This window comes from Microcaecilia unicolor, chromosome 11, assembly GCF_901765095.1.
Source record: "Microcaecilia unicolor chromosome 11, aMicUni1.1, whole genome shotgun sequence".
NCBI lineage: Eukaryota > Metazoa > Chordata > Amphibia > Gymnophiona > Siphonopidae > Microcaecilia > Microcaecilia unicolor.
In genome coordinates this window covers 98,049,650-98,068,572 of record NC_044041.1, presented here as the reverse complement: position 1 = coordinate 98,068,572, position 18,923 = coordinate 98,049,650, and the positions used below count along the sequence as shown (strand labels likewise).

The 18,923-nt window shown below is 44.0% G+C and overlaps 1 protein-coding gene across 1 annotated transcript in view; it reads left to right on the top strand.

Annotated features, from left to right (window-relative positions):
* Positions 1 to 18,923, top strand: part of JSRP1 (junctional sarcoplasmic reticulum protein 1) — a 147,348-nt gene that overhangs the window by 72,566 nt on the left and 55,859 nt on the right. The window contains exons 3-4 of the mRNA XM_030219543.1: positions 10,118 to 10,255; positions 15,471 to 15,517. Coding sequence (XP_030075403.1) covers positions 10,138 to 10,255; positions 15,471 to 15,517 — 165 coding nt within the window. The 5' untranslated portion in view covers positions 10,118 to 10,137. The remainder of the gene's footprint in view (positions 1 to 10,117; positions 10,256 to 15,470; positions 15,518 to 18,923) is intronic.

The window sequence follows — 18,923 nt, the reverse complement described above, 5'->3', positions numbered from 1 at the left end:
CTGATCTCAACACACAACTCAGAACATACATTTTAAGTACAGAAGAAAGATAATGTGCAGATTCATTTTTTATTTCCTTATGAATCAACAATAATATTTATTAGGAAATTCTCTCCTCAACTGGCAACAAATGTAAATCATGCAAAGTTGGAATAATGTATTGAAAGCATGAGTACTCTGAGATAAGACAGGCTGCAACATTTTAGGTAATCTGTAAAGCTCATAACTTTGAGGTAGGCAAACCTAAATTCAATTAATACAATAATCAAGGCCACTTAGTACAATACTTTGTACAATAGATCAGAAATCCAACTGTGGTAAGCAGTTTTTCAATTTACCTAGGGGTCCTTTTACTAGGGTGCGCTGAAAAATGGCCTGTGACAGTGTAGGTGCATGTTTTGGGTGCGCAGAATCATTTTTCAGCTCACCTGCAAAAAATGCTTTTTTAAAATTTTTGCCGAAAATAGACATATGGCAAAATGAAAATTGCCATTCGTCCATTTTGGGTCTGAGACCTTACCGCCAGCCATTGACCTAGTGGTAAAGTCTCACGTGGTAACCAGGTAGTAATGACCTACATGCATCAAATGCCACTTGGCGCGCATCCGATTACGCGCATCTGAAAATTAAAAACTATTTTTCGGATGCGCCTATTGGACGCATGCCAAAAATGATATTACTGCAAGAGCCACGTGGTAGCCGGGCAGTAACTCCATTTTGACATGTGTAGATGCTTACGCGGCTTAGTAAAAGGACCCCCTAACATCCTAAGAGCCCTGTTTACAAATGCACGCTAGCGTTTTTAGCATGCGCTAACCGTGTAGGTGCCCATAATATTCCTATGTGTATCTACACGGTTAGCGCTCGCTAAAACACTAACGCGCCTTTGTAAACAGGGCCCTAAGTTTTAAAAAGGAATTTTTGACAACACGACAAATCCCTGATTTAAAAGACAACTTTTTGGATCTAAAATAACTCTTAAACTAGAACTTGTTCACAAATATGAATATTGTGCCCATTCAGCACAATTGTAGCAAATACAATCTCTTCATACACCTCTCCAATTAAAAGAACTTCTGTTTTATTTACATTTAACAGTTGTTTATTTTCTCGCAACCAATCAACAATTGCTCCAAAAGTAGTTCTTAAATGTGGAATTGCAGAATCAATTCCAGCATCAAAATAAAAAAAAGGAATATCATCTGCAAATATTTGATAATGCACATTCATTGACTTCAATTTATGGCACAAAGGACTGAGATGTTGAATAAAAGAACCAATAAAGCAGACCTCTGCGGGAATACTAGTTTGTACTTTTCTTAGAATAGAAACTTGGACTCTAATTTGAATTTCTTATTTTCTATCACTTAGAGAAAGACTGAAACTATTCCAGTACAACCCCAGAAAATCCACAAGCTTGCAGCCAGTTAAGATCAAATGATTAACCTTATCAAATGCTGCAGAAATACCATATCTTATGAGCTTATTTTATAAAGGCACATACACAGCTATATTGCATTTATAAAAATAGAATAGGTGCTTTTTTTAGATGCCCTTTCATAAACTTAATTTCCACATGTTTGCTTGAGGTTTGCTAGTGGGAGAAGTTGGATTTCAACCTTGGTTCCCAACCCATTTCTCTGATCACTAGGCTACTACTTCTCCTATGTGGGTTTAGATACTTTTTTGGAGTAAGGTTGCCATCTGATTTGAGGGAGAGATTAATTCGATTTTGGCTGTACCTTATTGTGGGCAGGGATTTGTAGTCTTGCTTTTCTTAGGGAATGTAATGAGATTGTCCTAATTGGAATAATTTTAAAATTTATGCCAACTTTCAATGGGAAACTTCTCACAGAATTCCCCTTGAAAATTACAGAGCTATCAGCACCTACAGGCAGGGGCGTAGCCACGGGCGGGCCTGGACGGGCACAGGCCCAGCCACTTTCCCTCCAGGCCCGCCCACCCAACATCCCCTCGCCCGGGGTTTAAATCTTTTTTACCTCCGTCGAAGCGGCCAAGTCATTGAAAGCCCTGCCCATCGAGCCTTCCCTTTGTGAGTTCGTTCCCTCAGAGTTCCGCCTTCTGACATCATTTCCTCTTTCCGTGAGGGCGGGACTCTGAGGGAACAAACTCGAAGGGAAGGCTAGAGACGGGCAAGGCTTTCAATAACGCAGCCGCTTCGACGGAGGTAATCAGGGGAGAAAGGAGAATCGCTGGGTATGGATGGCTGGAGGGGGGGCAGGGGAGAGAATAGAATCGCTGAGTATGGGTGGCTGGAGGGGGGGGGCAGGGGAGAGAACAGAATCGCTGGCTATGGGTGGCTGGAGAGGGGGCAGGGGAGAGAACAGAATCGCTGGCTATGGGTGGCTGGAGGGGGGCAGGGGAGAGAAGAGAATCGCTGGGTATGGGTGGCCGGAGGAGGGGCAGGGGAGAGAAGAGTCGCTGGGTATGGGTGACTGGAGGGGGGCAGGGGAGAGAAGAGAATCGCTGGCTATGGGTGGCTGGAGGGGGGCAGGGAGAGAAGAGAAAAAAGGGAAAAAAGACTAAACGTCAGCCGGCGTGGCTAAACAGTAAGATAAAGGAAATCATTAGAGCCAAAAAACAATCCTTCAGAAAGTGGAGAAGAGAACCAACTGAAAGTAACAGGATAGATCATAAGGAATGCCAAGCCAAATGCAAAGCGGAGATAAGGAGGGCAAAAAAGGACTTTGAGAAGAAATTAGCGTTGGAAGCAAAAATACATAGTAAAAATTTTTTTAGATACATTAAAAGCAGGAAACCGGCCAAAGAGTCGGTTGGGCCGCTGGACGAAAATGGTGTTAAAGGGGCGATCAAGGAGGACAAAGCCGTAGCGGAGAAATTAAATGAATTCTTTGCTTCGGTCTTCACCGAGGAGGATTTGGGGGGGACACCGGTGCCGGAAAGAATATTTGAAGCGGGGGAGTCGGAGAAACTAAACAAATTCTCTGTAACCTTGGAGGATGTAATGGGTCAGTTCAGCAAGCTGAAGAGTAGTAAATCACCGGGACCTGATGGTATTCATCCCAGAGTATTAATAGAACTAAAAAATGAACTTGCGGAGCTACTGTTAGAAATATGCAATCTGTCCCTAAAATCGAGTGTAGTACCGGAAGACTGGAGGGTAGCCAATGTTACTCCGATTTTTAAGAAGGGTTCCAGAGGAGATCCGGGAAATTATAGACCGGTGAGTCTGACGTCGGTGCCGGGCAAGATGGTGGAGGCTATTATTAAGAATAAAATTGCAGAGCATATACAAAAACATGGACTGATGAGACAAAGTCAGCACGGATTTAGTGAAGGGAAGTCTTGCCTCACCAATCTAATGCATTTTTTTGAGGGGGTAAGCAAACATGTGGACAATGGGGAGCTGGTTGATATTGTATATCTGGATTTTCAGAAGGCGTTTGACAAAGTGCCGCACGAAAGACTCCTGAAGAAATTGCAGAGTCATGGAATCGGAGGTAGGGTATTATTATGGATTAAGAACTGGTTGAAAGATAGGAAGCAGAGAGTAGGATTGCGTGGCCAGTATTCTCAGTGGAGGAGGGTAGTTAGTGGGGTCCCGCAGGGGTCTGTGCTGGGTCCGTTGCTTTTTAATGTATTTATAAATGACCTAGAGATGGGAATAACTAGTGAGGTAATTAAATTCGCCGATGACACAAAATTATTCAGGGTCGTCAAGTCGCAGGAGGAATGTGAACGATTACAGGAGGACCTTGCGAGACTGGGAGAATGGGCGTGCAAGTGGCAGATGAAGTTCAATGTTGACAAGTGCAAAGTGATGCATGTGGGTAAGAGGAACCCGAATTATAGCTACGTCTTGCAAGGTTCCGCGTTAGGAGTTACGGATCAAGAAAGGGATCTGGGTGTCGTCGTCGATGATACGCTGAAACCTTCTGCTCAGTGTGCTGCTGCGGCTAGGAAAGCGAATAGAATGTTGGGTGTTATTAGGAAGGGTATGGAGTCCAGGTGTGCGGATGTTATAATGCCGTTGTATCGCTCCATGGTGTGACCGCACCTGGAGTATTGTGTTCAGTACTGGTCTCCGTATCTCAAAAAAGATATAGTAGAATTGGAAAAGGTACAGCGAAGGGCGACGAAAATGATAGTGGGGATGGGACGACTTTCCTACGAAGAGAGGCTGAGAAGGCTAGGGCTTTTCAGCTTGGAGAAGAGACGGCTGAGGGGAGATATGATAGAAGTGTATAAAATAATGAGTGGAATGGATCGGGTGGATGTGAAGCGACTGTTCACGCTATCCAAAAATACTAGGACTAGAGGGCATGAGTTGAAGCTACAGTGTGGTAAATTTAAAACGAATCGGAGAAAATGTTTCTTCACCCAACGTGTAATTAGACTCTGGAATTCGTTGCCGGAGAACGTGGTACGGGCGGTTAGCTTGACGGAGTTTAAAAAGGGGTTAGATAGATTCCTAAAGGACAAGTCCATAGACCGCTATTAAATGGACTTGGAAAAATTCCGCATTTTTAGGTATAACTTGTCTGGAATGTTTTTACGTTTGGGGAGCGTGCCAGGTGCCCTTGACCTGGATTGGCCACTGTCGGTGACAGGATGCTGGGCTAGATGGACCTTTGGTCTTTCCCAGTATGGCACTACTTATGTACTTATGTACTTATGTTATGGGTGGCTGGAGGGGGGGCGGGGAGAGAACAGAATCGCTTGCTATGGGTGGCTGGAGGGGGGGCGGGGAGAGAACAGAATCGCTGGCTATGGGTGGCTGGAGGGAGGCAGGGGAGAGAACAGAATCGCTGGCTATGAATGTCTGGAGGGGGGGCAGGGGAGAGAAGAGAATTGCTGGGTATGGATGGATGGAGGGAGGGCAGGGGAGAGGAGAGTTGCTGGACATGAATGGAGTGCGGGCAGGGGAGAGGAGAGTTGCTGGACATGGGTGGATGGAGGGGAGGGCAGGGGAGAGGAGAGTTGCTGGTCATGGGTGGATGGAGGGGAGGGCAGGTGAGAGAGGAAGGTTGCTGGACATGGGTGGATGCAGGGGAGGGCAGGGCAGGGGAGAGGAGGGTTGCTGGACATGGATGGAGGGGAGCAAAGGGAGAGAGAAGAAATGCTGGACATGGATGGAGGGGAGAGAAGAGTGAGGAAGGAGATGAGATCAGGGAAAAGGAAGAGAGGAGAAAAACTGCACATGGATGAAGAAAATAGGCAGAAGCTGGATCCACTGGACAGTCAAGTCTGCGGAGGACCCAGCTTTTACTTACGGATGTAGGGCAAGAAATGAAGAAGAAAGGCGGAAAGGAAGCCCTGGAAACAGAGTTAAGAGGACAGATAGCAGCAGAATCAGATACTGGGCCAGCATGATCAGAAAAACAATGTCACCAGACAACAAAGGTAGAAAAAAATCATTTTATTTTCATTATAGGGTTTGGAATATGTCCACTTTAAGAATCAGGTGCTCAACATTAAAAGTTTATATTTATTTATTTACTTATTTATGGCATTTTATCCCACATTAAACATGAATTAGATTGGAATCTGGGATCATTTAATTTTTTTTTCCTGTAGAGAGTAATGCATTGCCCCCCCCCCCCTCACCCCTGGCTCTCCCCGGCTATAGCCAGCTCTGCAATTTTGAGGGGAGGCGCAGAGGTGGACCGGGGGGGGCGCAGAGGTGGACAGGGGGGTGCGCACAGAGGTGGACCGGGGAGAGAGCCTGTTGTTAAATATTTACCAGAACACCACTGTCTAGTGCCTTCCCATCCAACCTGTTGGCCCACCCAAAAATTGCCTTCTGGCTACGCCACTGCCTACAGGGTCAGTTTAACCATTAGATAAACTAGGCTATCATAAGGGCAGCACCTATTGGTTGTCAAATGTAACACAGGTGGAAGTTTATGCTCCATTTGCTTTTAGTAATATGATTGAGGGCTGGCTGCAGGGTCTCACAGAAATAGCCAGACAAGGTGTCAAAGTAAACAGAAAAATCTTTATTACTGCACTCAAATATATGGATCGCCTGTTGCTTCACAGGCTTAGTGTTATGGCAATAAAGTTTCTTGCAGATTAGAGGGAAAAATCTTACAAGGGCTGGCTTCTGGTCAGGACAGACACGGTGTGCAGCAGTTTCAACACAGTCATCTTGCCAGGTATTTGCGACCTGGATTGGCCGCTGTTGGAAACAGGATACTGGGCTTCATGGACCTTTGGTCTTTCCCAGTATGGCAATACTTATGTACCGACAAACCCAGGCCAGGCTCCAGTCTGAACATTCAGGATCAGGATGAATTAAGAGAAAGAGCCTCCCCTTGGCCATCTTTTACCCATAGATTGTGGTAGCATAAGCTTGAAGGCTGTTCTCTTCTCATGGGGCCTCTCTGACTTGGTTCTAGGCTGGGTTTTTATCTGCCTAAACCCCACCCCTCTCTACTCTGTACTGGGGAACCTGGCTCCTTAAGGTGACTGAGGACTGCCTTACAGATTTCTTTGATGTCATAATGGGAGTATAGCAAAGCTGTATCCTCTCCTGAAAGGGGCCCTTTGACTTTACGTTTATGTATTTTATATACTTTCAGTGTGATGCCTCTGGATATTTGGATTGCGGCACAAATTTATTTATTTATTTTTTCATTCACTGCCATCCGTTAATTAATTAATTTATTTTTTGATTTGCTGCCATCCATTATATTAGCTTTGTTGTAGCACTTCATAACTGCAGTATATGTGGTATTTCATATGTTATGTTTTATGTTTTGCACTTAAGGATCTATTTTATAATAATTTGAGTCATTAGTGTTATGGCATTTTTCTTTCCTTATTCTTAATAGTATATTCACGTCTCAAATTTTTTCCATTATATAATTAGAATTAGTAGTTCTTTACGGACTCCTTAGTCCAGTAGAGATACATATATTTTTCATATTTCAGTGTACCATATCTGTTAAATAACAGTGGTGAGCGACTGTGTTCATCGCTGTATATTTATTGGCTTCATACAGGTATTCTTCTATTTTGTTCCTCTCTTGTTTTGATTTTATCTTTGGAATATTGTATAGGTTTTCTTTTTTGTTTTTGAAACACACACATTTCCAGTCCTTATTGCTGCTTCATTTGTAACTTTTTGCACTTTCTTTAATATGAAGTTCTTTTAAGAAACACCACATTAGTTTTTTATGGGTTGAAGTTTGTCACATGTTTTCAGTATCTCTCTTTTCATTTTATTTTGTTATATTTACACTTTTTCTTAATATTTCACATTATTTGTTAGATTAGTCACATTTTAAGTGCACAAATATTGAATTCATGGATAGCATTTCAAATGCAGTGATATTCACATTCATCAATTTTCACATTTGTTAACCTTGACATTTGTAGTGTGTTTTTTCTCATCAATGTTTATTTTTGTGTATGCTTTTCTACGACAGTGGGTTAGCCAAGGGTGAGCCTGGGTGGGCCCAGGCCCATCCACTTTGAGTTCAGGCCCACCTAGTAGCAGAACACCTATGATGTGGCTGGCAAAGATTCCCAAGCCCCACCAGCTGAAAACTCCCAACAACTTTCCCTCCTGCATACCGTGAAAAAATAGCAGATCTTTGCCTGCAGCGAGCAGTGACTGATACATACTACTTGCACCGGCCCCATAGCCTTTCCTCTGACGTATTCCCACCTATGCGGAAACAGGAAGTTGCGTCAATGGGAATGCTGTGGGGCCAACATGAGCAGTGAGTATTAGTTGCTGCTTGCTGCTGGTGAAAATCTGCTATTTAAAAGGTATGCGGGACAGGGGGGATGTTTGAGAGACCATATGGCATGCAGGTGAGAGAAGGAGAGACCAAATCACCTGCGGGATAGGGTGGAGTTCTTCTGCCCACCCATCTTGGGCCCAGGCCCACCCAAAATTGGGTGTCTGGCTACGCCCCTGTTCTACGAGGACACATGGTGAAGACTAGTGTGCCGAAACACGGCCCATGTCGGGTTTTGCCTGTATCTAATATTTCTGAATAAACGCTTTGGAACATTTTTTATGTCCTTGAAACTTGTGGTCTTTGTACTTGTGATTTTATTTGCTTTTGCTTGCTGCTTCCCTTTGGAAGATTTTGTGGTCTCCTGCATTTTTGTTTCACAATGTCAGAGCCACGACATTGTCAATTGCTTACCTGAAATCAGCCTCCATATTTGCAGAACTGCTACGTGGTCTTTGGTCTACACATTCACCTCGCACTACTGTTTAGAACAAGATTACTGATGTGAGAGCCACTTTGGTCAGACAGTCCTTCTTAATTTGTTGGGGTCTAGAATCCAACTCCACCCCACTAGACCTGTTTATTTCTGTTCCATGCTGTCCCCCCCCCCCCCAAAAAAAATTTTTTTTTAAAAATTAAGTCTGTTTTGAAGACCTGGGCTCGTTTAGATCTCTTTTGTAAGGAGTCGCATAGCACCAATTGATCTTGTGTATCCATACTGTGTGTTTCCGGGTATTGCCATGGCTCTATGATCTTCCTTTGTGTTTATTTGTGGGGGGGGGGGGGGGTTGTTTGCTTTTGTGTTTATTTTTGAGTTTACCTTTGTATTATCGGTATGACAAAGCCTTTAATAAACATCTTAAACACACAAAAAAAAGAAAAACAACTACACTCGCAGTTCTCAGTTTGTCAATGGGCCTTGCCAGTTTCAGTTCTCCTTATTTTTTTCCCCTTTTTTTTTTAGAATAGCCTGATATCTACTGATTCCCAACAGTAAGAATATTCTTCATCCTGCTTGCCCTCAAAGAACGCAAAGTTACCTCTAGCAGGTGTTCTCAGAGGACAGCAGGATGAATATTTTTGCTTCCCTACCCACCTCTATTGTACTAGACTGGCCTGATTCTGTAGAAGACGGCGGGTGGGAAGATGCGCACATACACAATGAGGTGCTTCTAGACACTTCTAGAAAAGAGTACTGAGGAGTGTCTCCATGCCAGGCTCTGTCAGTGACATCACCCAACAATAGTAAGGATATTCATCCTGGTGTTGTCAGAGAACACCTGCTACAGGCGAGTAACTTTGCTTTCTTGTAGCTGAAACGGTGAACTTTACCTCGTCATGTTTACTTTGGAAATGTTGCAAAGTGTGGATGTGTTTTTATTTCTTTTTATGATTTTATTATTATGATTGTAATTATGAGCTGTGCTTATTGTATTACAATTACAAACCACTTTAATACCTTGCTGTGCAAGGCAGTATAATAAGTGAATAATTCAACCCAAATCAAAAGTTATTAAGTATGCGTTCAGGTCCATGGATGCATATGGTTGCTACTATCAAGCAAAGCATTTTTTTTTCTTTTTAAAGTACAAGGAGTGGGTCAAAATAACTTTTGGTTGATTTGGTATGCTTTATTTCTTAAAGGACAGAAATACCCTCTAAGCCAGGGGTTCTCAACCCAGTCCTCTGGACACACGTAGCCAGCCAGGTTTTCAAGATATCCACAATGAATGCACATGACCTAAATTTGCATGTGCTACTTCTATTGTATTCAGATCTATCTCATGCATATTCATTGTGGGTATCCTAAACACCTGGCTATCTGGGTGTATCCTGAGGACTGGGTTGAGAACCCCTGCTTTAAGCCAATGCTGCATTATTACTTTGTGTATTGTGGCAGGGACAAGGCTGTAGCCTTTCCATTTGAGAATTATTCTAGCTGCCACAAAATTCCCCAACTTGCACTGATTATGCCTAGACATTTTTGGTAATGAACCTGATCTTTTTCTTCAACAGAATTAAGAATAAATGATAGATTTTAGTTTTCTTTTTCATGGAGTGGAGGAGTGGCCTAGTGGTTAGAGCACCGGTCCTGCAATCCAGAGGTGGCTGGTTCAAATCCCACTGTTGCTCCTTGTGATCTTGGGCAAGTCACTTAACCCTCCATTGCCTCAGGTATAAACTTAGATTGTGAGCCCTCCTGGGACAAAGAAATATCCAGAGTACCTGATTGTAACTCACCTTGAGCTACTACTGAAAAAGGTGTGAACAAAATCTAAATAAATAATTTTTTTTTTAAGGCAAAGCTCACTGTAAATGGGAAAAAAAATCCTGTGCTAAGCAACATGAAAAGGACCTTAGGTATATTTTGCTTCTTTGCTTAGTGAGAATCTTGCAAAATACCATGGAAGGCGGCACAAGTGAGGAATTTGAGAAGGATCCAGAATGTCCTAAGGCTAGAGAAGAGATGCCAGTACTAACTGAGCTCACACAGGAACTATCAAAAGAAGAGCAGAACAAAGGTAATGCATTCAAAAGTACAACTGAGACTTTCAGCATTTCTTAGGACTGGGGACTTCAGCTGCTGGCTTGCCAATACATGCTCTACTGATCAGAAGGGTTGACAGATGACTGGTGCTGTTGTAACAATTTCTATGGCAGCTCAGCAGTGAATTATGCGCTCAGGTTATTGTACATGTTCAGAGAATTGCTGATTGGAAGGTAGCCACCTAAAGGATGATAAGACATATTTTCCCTATAGTGCCTTACATGGCTTGTTTTCATTTCTAGTGGTACCCTTGGCTTCTAAAGGGCTTTCTTTGTTATTAACGTATCTTCAGATCTTGCTTTTAGCCTGTTTGACTCTCCTTATTCTACTTTATTTATTTCTTGAACAACCTAGCACTGCGTTTAGTATTCTTTTCTGTTTTCTTTTTTTAATTGTATTAGTTTTCCAAACATTGTACATCTCTATAGTTGTCCATACAGCAATAAGATATCAACAACTCCCTCCTCAACCCCCAACCCCACCCCATCCCAGTCTCCTCCTCAGAAGCCTCTGTCTGATATTTTGCCCCCACTCCTGGACATTTCATTCTCCCTAGCCCTCCTACCCTTCACCCACATTTGCTTATAAGTCAGTCTCTGTTGTAACTGTAATGCAGTCAATGTATACATCCAGTAATGTTGCCTCAGCCTGTCCTCCACTCACCTGATTGGCGGGGCTCCATGACTCTTCCAGAACTCTGTTATAGTTAGCGTAGCCACCACATTCCCCAACAGTACCATTTTGTCCAAGCTCCTTGTTAACTCCTCCACCTTTTTATTCAGAAGTGCTACCTCTATATCTCGAATCATGGGCTTCCCCACCAGAGTCCCTAGCATGTATATAAGTTGTTCACAATAGGAGCAAAGCTTTTTTCATGTTCCTTTATTTAATTGTTCTGTATAGCTGAATGGCATTAACAGTAACTTTAATTGTCTTATGATGTTTTGTTTTTACTATTTGAATTCCATTATGTCTCATCTTTATGTACCCCATTAGAATTTTTAGATAGTATGGGTTATAAATTTTAAAATAAAATAATAAGTAGTAAAGCTTGTCACACTCCCGCCATGTATGTTTGAAGGTGCCCTTGTCTCCACATCCTCTCCAAGTGTTCATAAAGGCTAACCACAGAGGACTGCAGAAATACAGGAATCTCCTTGTCCATGTACACAGCTCAATAAGTATATGGCCATGTCTGTCACACGCAGACAGCACAAGCTGCCCCATGCAGTGGGTTCAGTACACTCTCTGCCTGGTATCGATAGATACCACATCTTAGACATGCAAGTCAATGAAAGCTGGATCCTTTGTTGCTTGATAAACTTCTTGTCTCAGGCTCTCTTTCATTTAGGTGACTTCTCTCTGTCTTGCAGAAGCTGAAACGAGAAACAGAAAACTCAAATCAAGACAACATAAAAGAGATAGAGAGAAATAAAAGTCTCAGAGTCTAAAGAGTGGACTACAGTCCACAGAGTTCATGTCTGTTCATTAGATATGAGGATAACTGGTTTGGTAGTGACTCTGGCGAAGCAGTCCTTTGTCATGAGTCTGTTGTCAAAATTCCCAGGTGATGCCAAGTTGTCATTGATGATCTCCAAATGTGCAACTCTGTTGGCATTTTGCCAGGTATTTGATCTTCCATCACCTGGTTGATTAAAGATGTAGCCCAGGACTACTTTACTGTTGGTGTAAAAATTGACTGCGTCTACTTGAATGTTCATTTCACTCAGTATCAGCTCTGCTATTTCTGTTGCCAGTACAGCACCACACAATTCTAGGCGTGGAATGGTATGATTAGGCAGTGGTGCTAACTTAGCCTTTCCGAAGATGAAGCCCACATGAGATATTCCTTTTGCATCTGTTGCTTTCAAGTAGGCCACTGCAGCTGTGGCTTTTACAGAAGCATTTGAGAAGATGCAAATCTCCTTGTGGCTGGCTGTACTGAGTGGTACAGGAATGTATGTGCCACCGCACATGCGCTGGTGCCTTCCCGCCAGACGCGCAGGAGTGGGACCTTCATGGCAGAGCAGAGTGGTGTACAATCTAAAACTTTCAGAAAAGAAAGGAACTCCATTAATTACAGGAAAGGCACACTATTACACTGGTAAAGTAAGAAGATAGGAAAGTAGGACTTTAAAATAAAGTTGCAGTTATTGGTCTCAGCTACCACTCACAAGGGAATCCAATAGGACTCAATCTAAAAAGCCAGATTTTCAGTTTGACCTTGAAGGACTTAAGCGAAGGGTCACTGTGAAGAGAAAGTGTTAGAGTGTTCCAAATGTGAGGGGAGAGGAAAAAGAAGGCGCAGTATCTCTTGGTTTCTAAGCGGGCAAATTTGAGGCTAGGTAGGACCAAACGATGGTTGAACGGAGAACTCTAGCAGGTGAATAGGGTATCGTGAGACGAGAAAGATAATCAGGGGTACCGATTCTAAAAGCTTTGAAAGTCAGAAGTGCTATTTTGTAAGTGATCTGGTGTTTGACGGGCAACTAGTATTGACATTTCAGCAGAGAAGTGATGTGATCAGTACGATGAGCATGGTACTTAAGTCTTATTGCTATATTTTATAAAGTTTATAACCTTTTTAATGTTGAGTGCAACAGACCTGCATAAATGATATTACAGTAGTAAAGAGTGAGAGAACTAGTGTATGAAAGTTGTCATGGTCAAGGAAGCGATGAACAATCTGCAGTTGAGGAAAGTAAAGAAACAGAGTTGTGATAATTGAGAAAGCTGAGGTATGAATGAGAGAAGTCCTCCGCATGCACCATAAATTCCTTCTTAAGTTAGTTCCATCTTAGCCAGTCAATTGTTCTGCCAACACTTTTTCCCAAATCTTCATTCCCATCCTAGCTAAAGTATACTGCAAGCAAGCCTGAGCCATCTATCTGGAGCGGACTCAAGCCCATAGTCTACCCAGCTTTTCGTTTCTTTTGACCTCAACAGGTAGGGGGTGGCCATCAGCGAACGCATACTTTCAATCTGGATAGCAAATTGCATCTCCTTTACTTATGCCCAGGCTTGGCTGACTCTTAAAGGTCATGTCACAGCTCACAATGTCAGAGCCATGGCTGCGCCAGCAGCCCACTTGAGATCATCCTTCATAGAGGAGATTTGCAGGGCTGCAACGTGGTTTTCAGTCCACACATTCACTTCTTCTACTGTTTGGATCAGGATACCCAACACAACAGTTCATTCAGACAGGCAGTTCTGCAGAATTTGTTTGGTATCTAGAATCCATCTCCACCCTCCTAGGCCCTAAGTTTTGAAGTCTCTGTGGCCATTTTAAACAAGCGTCGGCGGCAAGAGGATCAGCAGCAGTGGGCAGGAAAGCGTGGGACCGTTCCTGCCCCAAAGCAAGCCACTAGATCACCAGGGTAATCTGAAGTATGTGTAGGAAGGACATCCAGGGCTGGAGGAGAGGTGGATGGATGGTGTTCTGTTTGGGTGGGAGGGAGGGAGTTGAAGCCAGTTAGGGTAGTCTCTATTTCCCCTTCCTCGTGCAGCCGTCATTGCTGTACACTGCACAAAGCAAACAAACCTATGAGCTGCTTCATCCATGTTGTTCTTTATTGTTGGTAGCATTTTTATTTACTCTTGCTTATACTTTCAAACATACTGGGATGGAGGAGATTACTTGCGGTGGAGACGGGTTAGATTCCGACGGGGACAGGTTAGATTTCTGTCCCTGTGCAACTCTCTAACTGAGGTGTGCCAGGGGCGGACCTATGAGGTAGAGTGGGCAGAGCCAAGGCGCAGAGTAGGGTGGGGCTTGGGCGTGTACTAAAATCTCCCTTTCAAAAATTGGGACCCCTTGGCAGCTCTGCGGTTCTGTACTGAACAGGGCCAGAGAAATACCACTTGATCAGCGCTGAAGAACAACTCCCTAATAATGCTCAACAATAATGAGAGGAGGAACTGTCAGTGCCTGGTAATTTGAATACTGAAATGCAGGACTAACAGAAATCGCAGCAGCAGCACCACTGGTAACCGCACAGCAGCCACACAGGTTAAAAATATCACTATGGCTTACTTCTCTGAGAGGAAAAAACAAGCAGTAGTTTACTGCCGCAGCATGGAGGGTTCAGGCCCTCTACACGCTGGACCTATGACCTAGGTACAGCTACCATCTCTCTCAATTTTAATCACAGAGAGCAATTGGAGGGAGGAAGGAATTCTGCTCCTCCCAGCGTGCTCTGAGGCAGGCAGCAGCAAAGCTCCAAAAAGTATTAAGAGCAGAGCACTGGTATTCATAAAGGCAGAAATACCAGACCTGGTCCATATACTGTACATAGCTCAATAAGTATACAGACACGTATTCTGTCACATGCGGACAAGCTGCCCCAATGCAATGAGGGCAGAACATAGGGTGTAAGCAAATGGAACATATAGGTAGATAAGATAGAGTAACAGGAATTAGAAAATAAGGAGACCAATTTAAAGACATTTTTTGGAATTTTTTTCTTAGGGGGCATGTCTGGGGGTAGAGAGTGGGCATGACAGTGCAAATCAGTTAGCACAGCTACATTGCCATGCACTAACTGATTAGCACAGGATTAGCACATGAGCCCTTACTGCCAACAAAATAGGTGGTAGTAAGTGCTCACACACTAATTTTTGGTGATGGCTGCATGCTAATAACAACATTATTGCATGGTCATTAATTTGGAAAGTGGAAAATCGGCCATTTTCCAGCAGCAATAAAAATGGCCTTAGCACACGGGAAGGACCCGCATAAGGGCACACTAAGGCCACTTTTTACCCCAGCTTGATAAAAGGACCCCTTTGAGCTTGAAAAGACAGAATAACATAAACTGTGAAAATAATCAGGTGGCCAGAAAGACGGGGATGAGCCACTCCTGGTTTGACTCCTAGTGCATCAGTGGACTTGTACTTTTCATTATGTAAAAAGTCTCTGTTCTTTAAATGGCTAGCCCTCTTCACAGGAGTTCTGAAGCCCAGGAAACTGGACCATTTATAAACGGAATAATAATAATGATAATAAGACCTTCCGGGCATTGGGCTTAGAATTTTGTTCTTCATGATGTGACTCCTACCACGCTCAGTGTTGTACACTTCACCACCATCTTATACCCCTTCAGCCCTACTGATTTATATTTAAATAAGGTTATATGTAACATTTTCTAGCAGCCTCCACATGTTTCTTATATATTTGTTTCTTTTAATAGGTGCTAAAGTGTTTAAAAGCAAAAAGGAGTTTAGTGGAAGATCTGAGGTAAGCAACTGATTCTTTCCTTGGAAGTTTATGGATAGAAAAGATTCCCTTGGCAAAGAGAGTGGTATTAGGCACTACTGTATGAGACCAAGAATGCTCAGAGGCACCACTCAAGCTGTGGTCTCAGTATGCTGGAGATCAGGACTGAGGTGCCAGTCTCAGTTTTAGAATTGCTGCAGGGTTCTATTAAGATCTATTGATTAAGCCATTTTTGAGGTGTCACTGCTAGAATACTGTGCATGGTACTGGTCAAGGTTTCTTAGTAAAGCTCTGTGTGTTTGGTCAAAGTACTGCAATAACCGAGGGTGCTCCCAAGGCAGAATTGAATTGTATTTGCAGAACTCTGCATGGGTTGCTGGTCTTGCTCTTGCTCTGCCCAGGCCATAATTCCCTTTCCTTCAGCTGCCATTGGAGAATGACTCGGTCTCTCTCTATCTCTCTTAGTTCCTTTCATACATCTCTGCACATCGGACAACAAGCTTTCTCCATCTGTCTCGATTAGCCGTGATGGCTTCCATCTCCTCCCAGGCATTGCTTAGATCCCTCTTGAATGTGGGCACAGGCCCGCCCAACAGCGTCACACTGCTGCAATAGCTGGTGCAGACCTCCAAGCCACACCAATTGAAGATCTCCCTAAAGGCACCCAGAAATACCTATGCTCAGCTCAGCAGTCAGTGGCTGCTTCCTGAGCTGCCAACATTAGTACTCTGTGCATGCTCAGTTTTTGCGCATGCGCAAAAAATGAATATCTGCAGGGGTGCCAGCATCAGCAACTTAGGAAGCAGCCGCTGACTGCTGAGCTGAGCATTAGTGCTTCTGGATGCCTTTGAGGAGATCTTCAGCTGGCAGAGCTCTCACAGCACCAGATACCAACACAGTCTTTAGCAGGCACTCACGGCTGCCCTTCAGCCGGCCAGGTTAAAACACAGCCTATTCAAGGCTCCAAGCTGAACTTGGCCTACTTGAACATAGTGGTTACATTTCTTCAGCTTCAGTTTGGGGCATCTGCAATAAGCATTGCTGCTTCTTTCTGGGCCCCCTTAACCTAGCTGTGGCCCGATCTTTTATGCTTCCTGGGTCATGCCCTCTTGGCTCCATCCCTCCCATACCACACACCCCTTGGGCGGGACTAGGGGTTTAAGGTGGTCCGGACACTGTGAGGGAGTGTTTTTGAGGGGACATGGCAGCATCCTATAGATTCCCTCACAGGAAGGAAAGCCTCCAGAAATCCCCCAAGCACTGCAGGAAGTAGAGATTGTATAGGAAAGCATGATTCTGTGATATTCATAGGGAAGGTGAGCCTGTGTGCCGCAGCTGGACCCTGATTGCGGCAGACAAGTCCCCTGGCCAGGCAGAAGGCAGGAACTGTGATACAGCTAGAACCTTGGCAGGAACTGAAGCCAGGCAGGAACGCTTCGCCCTTTCTGCCTCGCCTCACCCCATGCTTGGAACAAACTCCCTGAGCCCATACGCCGGGCCCCTTCCCTACCCATCTTCAAATCATTGCTCAAAGCCCACCTCTTCAATGTCGCCTTCGGCACCTAATCACTACACCTCTTCTCAGGAAATCTCAACTACCCCAACTTGACATTTCGTCCTTTAGATTGTAAGCTCTTCTGAGCAGGGACCGTCCTTATTCGTTAATTTGTACAGCGCTGCGTAACCCTAGTAGCGCTCTAGAAATGTTAAGTAGTAGTAGTAACATAGGCTGGAACTGAGGCAAGGCGGACTTGGCTGGAAGAAGGCAAAGTGAACTTGACTGGAGCTGGAGACAAGATGGACTTGGCCGGAGCTGGCTAGAGGTGGAGATGGACTTGGCTGGAGCTGGAGCTAGGCTGGAGCTGGAGACAGACTTGTCTGGAGCTGGAGTCAGGCAGGCTGGGGCTAGAGACAAGCAAGCAGGATCCCGGCAAGGCAGCACCTAGGAAAAGCGACCCGTTGTGAAGGCAGTCAGTGGCATGCCCTGTTGCCCTGAAATAGGCCAGGAGGGCCTGACATCAGCGAGGAGCACCACAGCCCAACTCCCATCTTGGAACTACAATGGTGCCGCCCTCACCTTTGTGCGTGCTTACATAGGAGACCCCGCCCCAGGCAGAGCCAAGCCAACATGGTCCATGCTGCCCACGAAGTGCCCGGGAGTGGTGCCACCAGCATCCCACCCTAGTGAGGAATATTGAGGGACACCGCAACCCCCCGCCTCAGGGTCTTGAGGTCAGTGCGCCACCTAGGCCTCATGGCACGGCCAGGGCTGTGGCAGATCCACAATCGCAATCATATTACAGCTATTTGCTGTTGGGCAGTACTCATTGGATTGCAGTTTAAAGTCAGAGTAAACAAGATTCCCCTTAAAATGAAGGGAAGCCAATAATATCTAGGATGCTGTCATATTGACTCTTTGATTTTTAGGAGTTTTGAAATCCAAAGTTGGGTTACAATCAAGTAATCAAGTGCCAGTGCTATTGCTGGTATAGAGGGTAATTTTATAAATTGTTTTAATGCATTAAGGGCCTGTTTTATCAAGCCACGCTAGAAGTCCCCGGTGCAGCAATGCTGACAAAGGCCATTCACTTTAAATGTGCTCCATCAGTATTGCCTTTCAGGGACCACTAATGCGGCTTGATAAAAGAGGCCCAAAATGCTGATTTATGCACATAGGCCCTTATAAAATTAGGTCATTCTTAAAAGTATTCACAGGGCAATCAATTACAGATGTTTTACCTTAAATAAATAAATAAATTACAGTGGGCGTGTTCAGAGGTAGAATTTGGGAGGAGTCACAGTGTACGCATATATCATTATGTGTTATCTTGTAAACCTGTTATATTTGTAAGCTGCATTGAACCTGCTATTAAGTGGGAAAGCGCGGGGTATAAATGTTACAATACAATACAATCATAGATATGTACATGTTTACCTGCTGTTGAACAGGCCTGTCCGTGCCTTCAATCTAGGCATGATTTCTTCAGGATTTATGCTATTTCCCTTTAGAAAATAGGCTAGACTCTCTGATATAAATTTACTCCCCCACACCCAAAAAAAAATCTTTCTCCTCACTGCTCCTCTATATTCTTTGTCTCCCCTCATTCTCTTTATCTCTCCATCTCTGGCACTTTCTCCCTCTCATTGTCTCTTTCACCTTTGCGTTCTCTCTCTCTCTCTTTAGCTTACCCTGTCATTCATATTCAGGAAACTTTATTTGCACTCGCGTTAAAAGAAAAAGTGAATAATAGTAAAAACAATAAAATAAGTATTTTCAAAACACTTAGACTTACAAAGTTACGTGGAGGAGCATAATCGAATGGGGCACCTGTTTTCCTGAGGGCGTCCTCGCAGGACGTCCCCGCAAAGGGCCGGGGAAGTCCGTATTATCGAAACAAGATGGGCGGCCATCTTTCATTTCGATAAT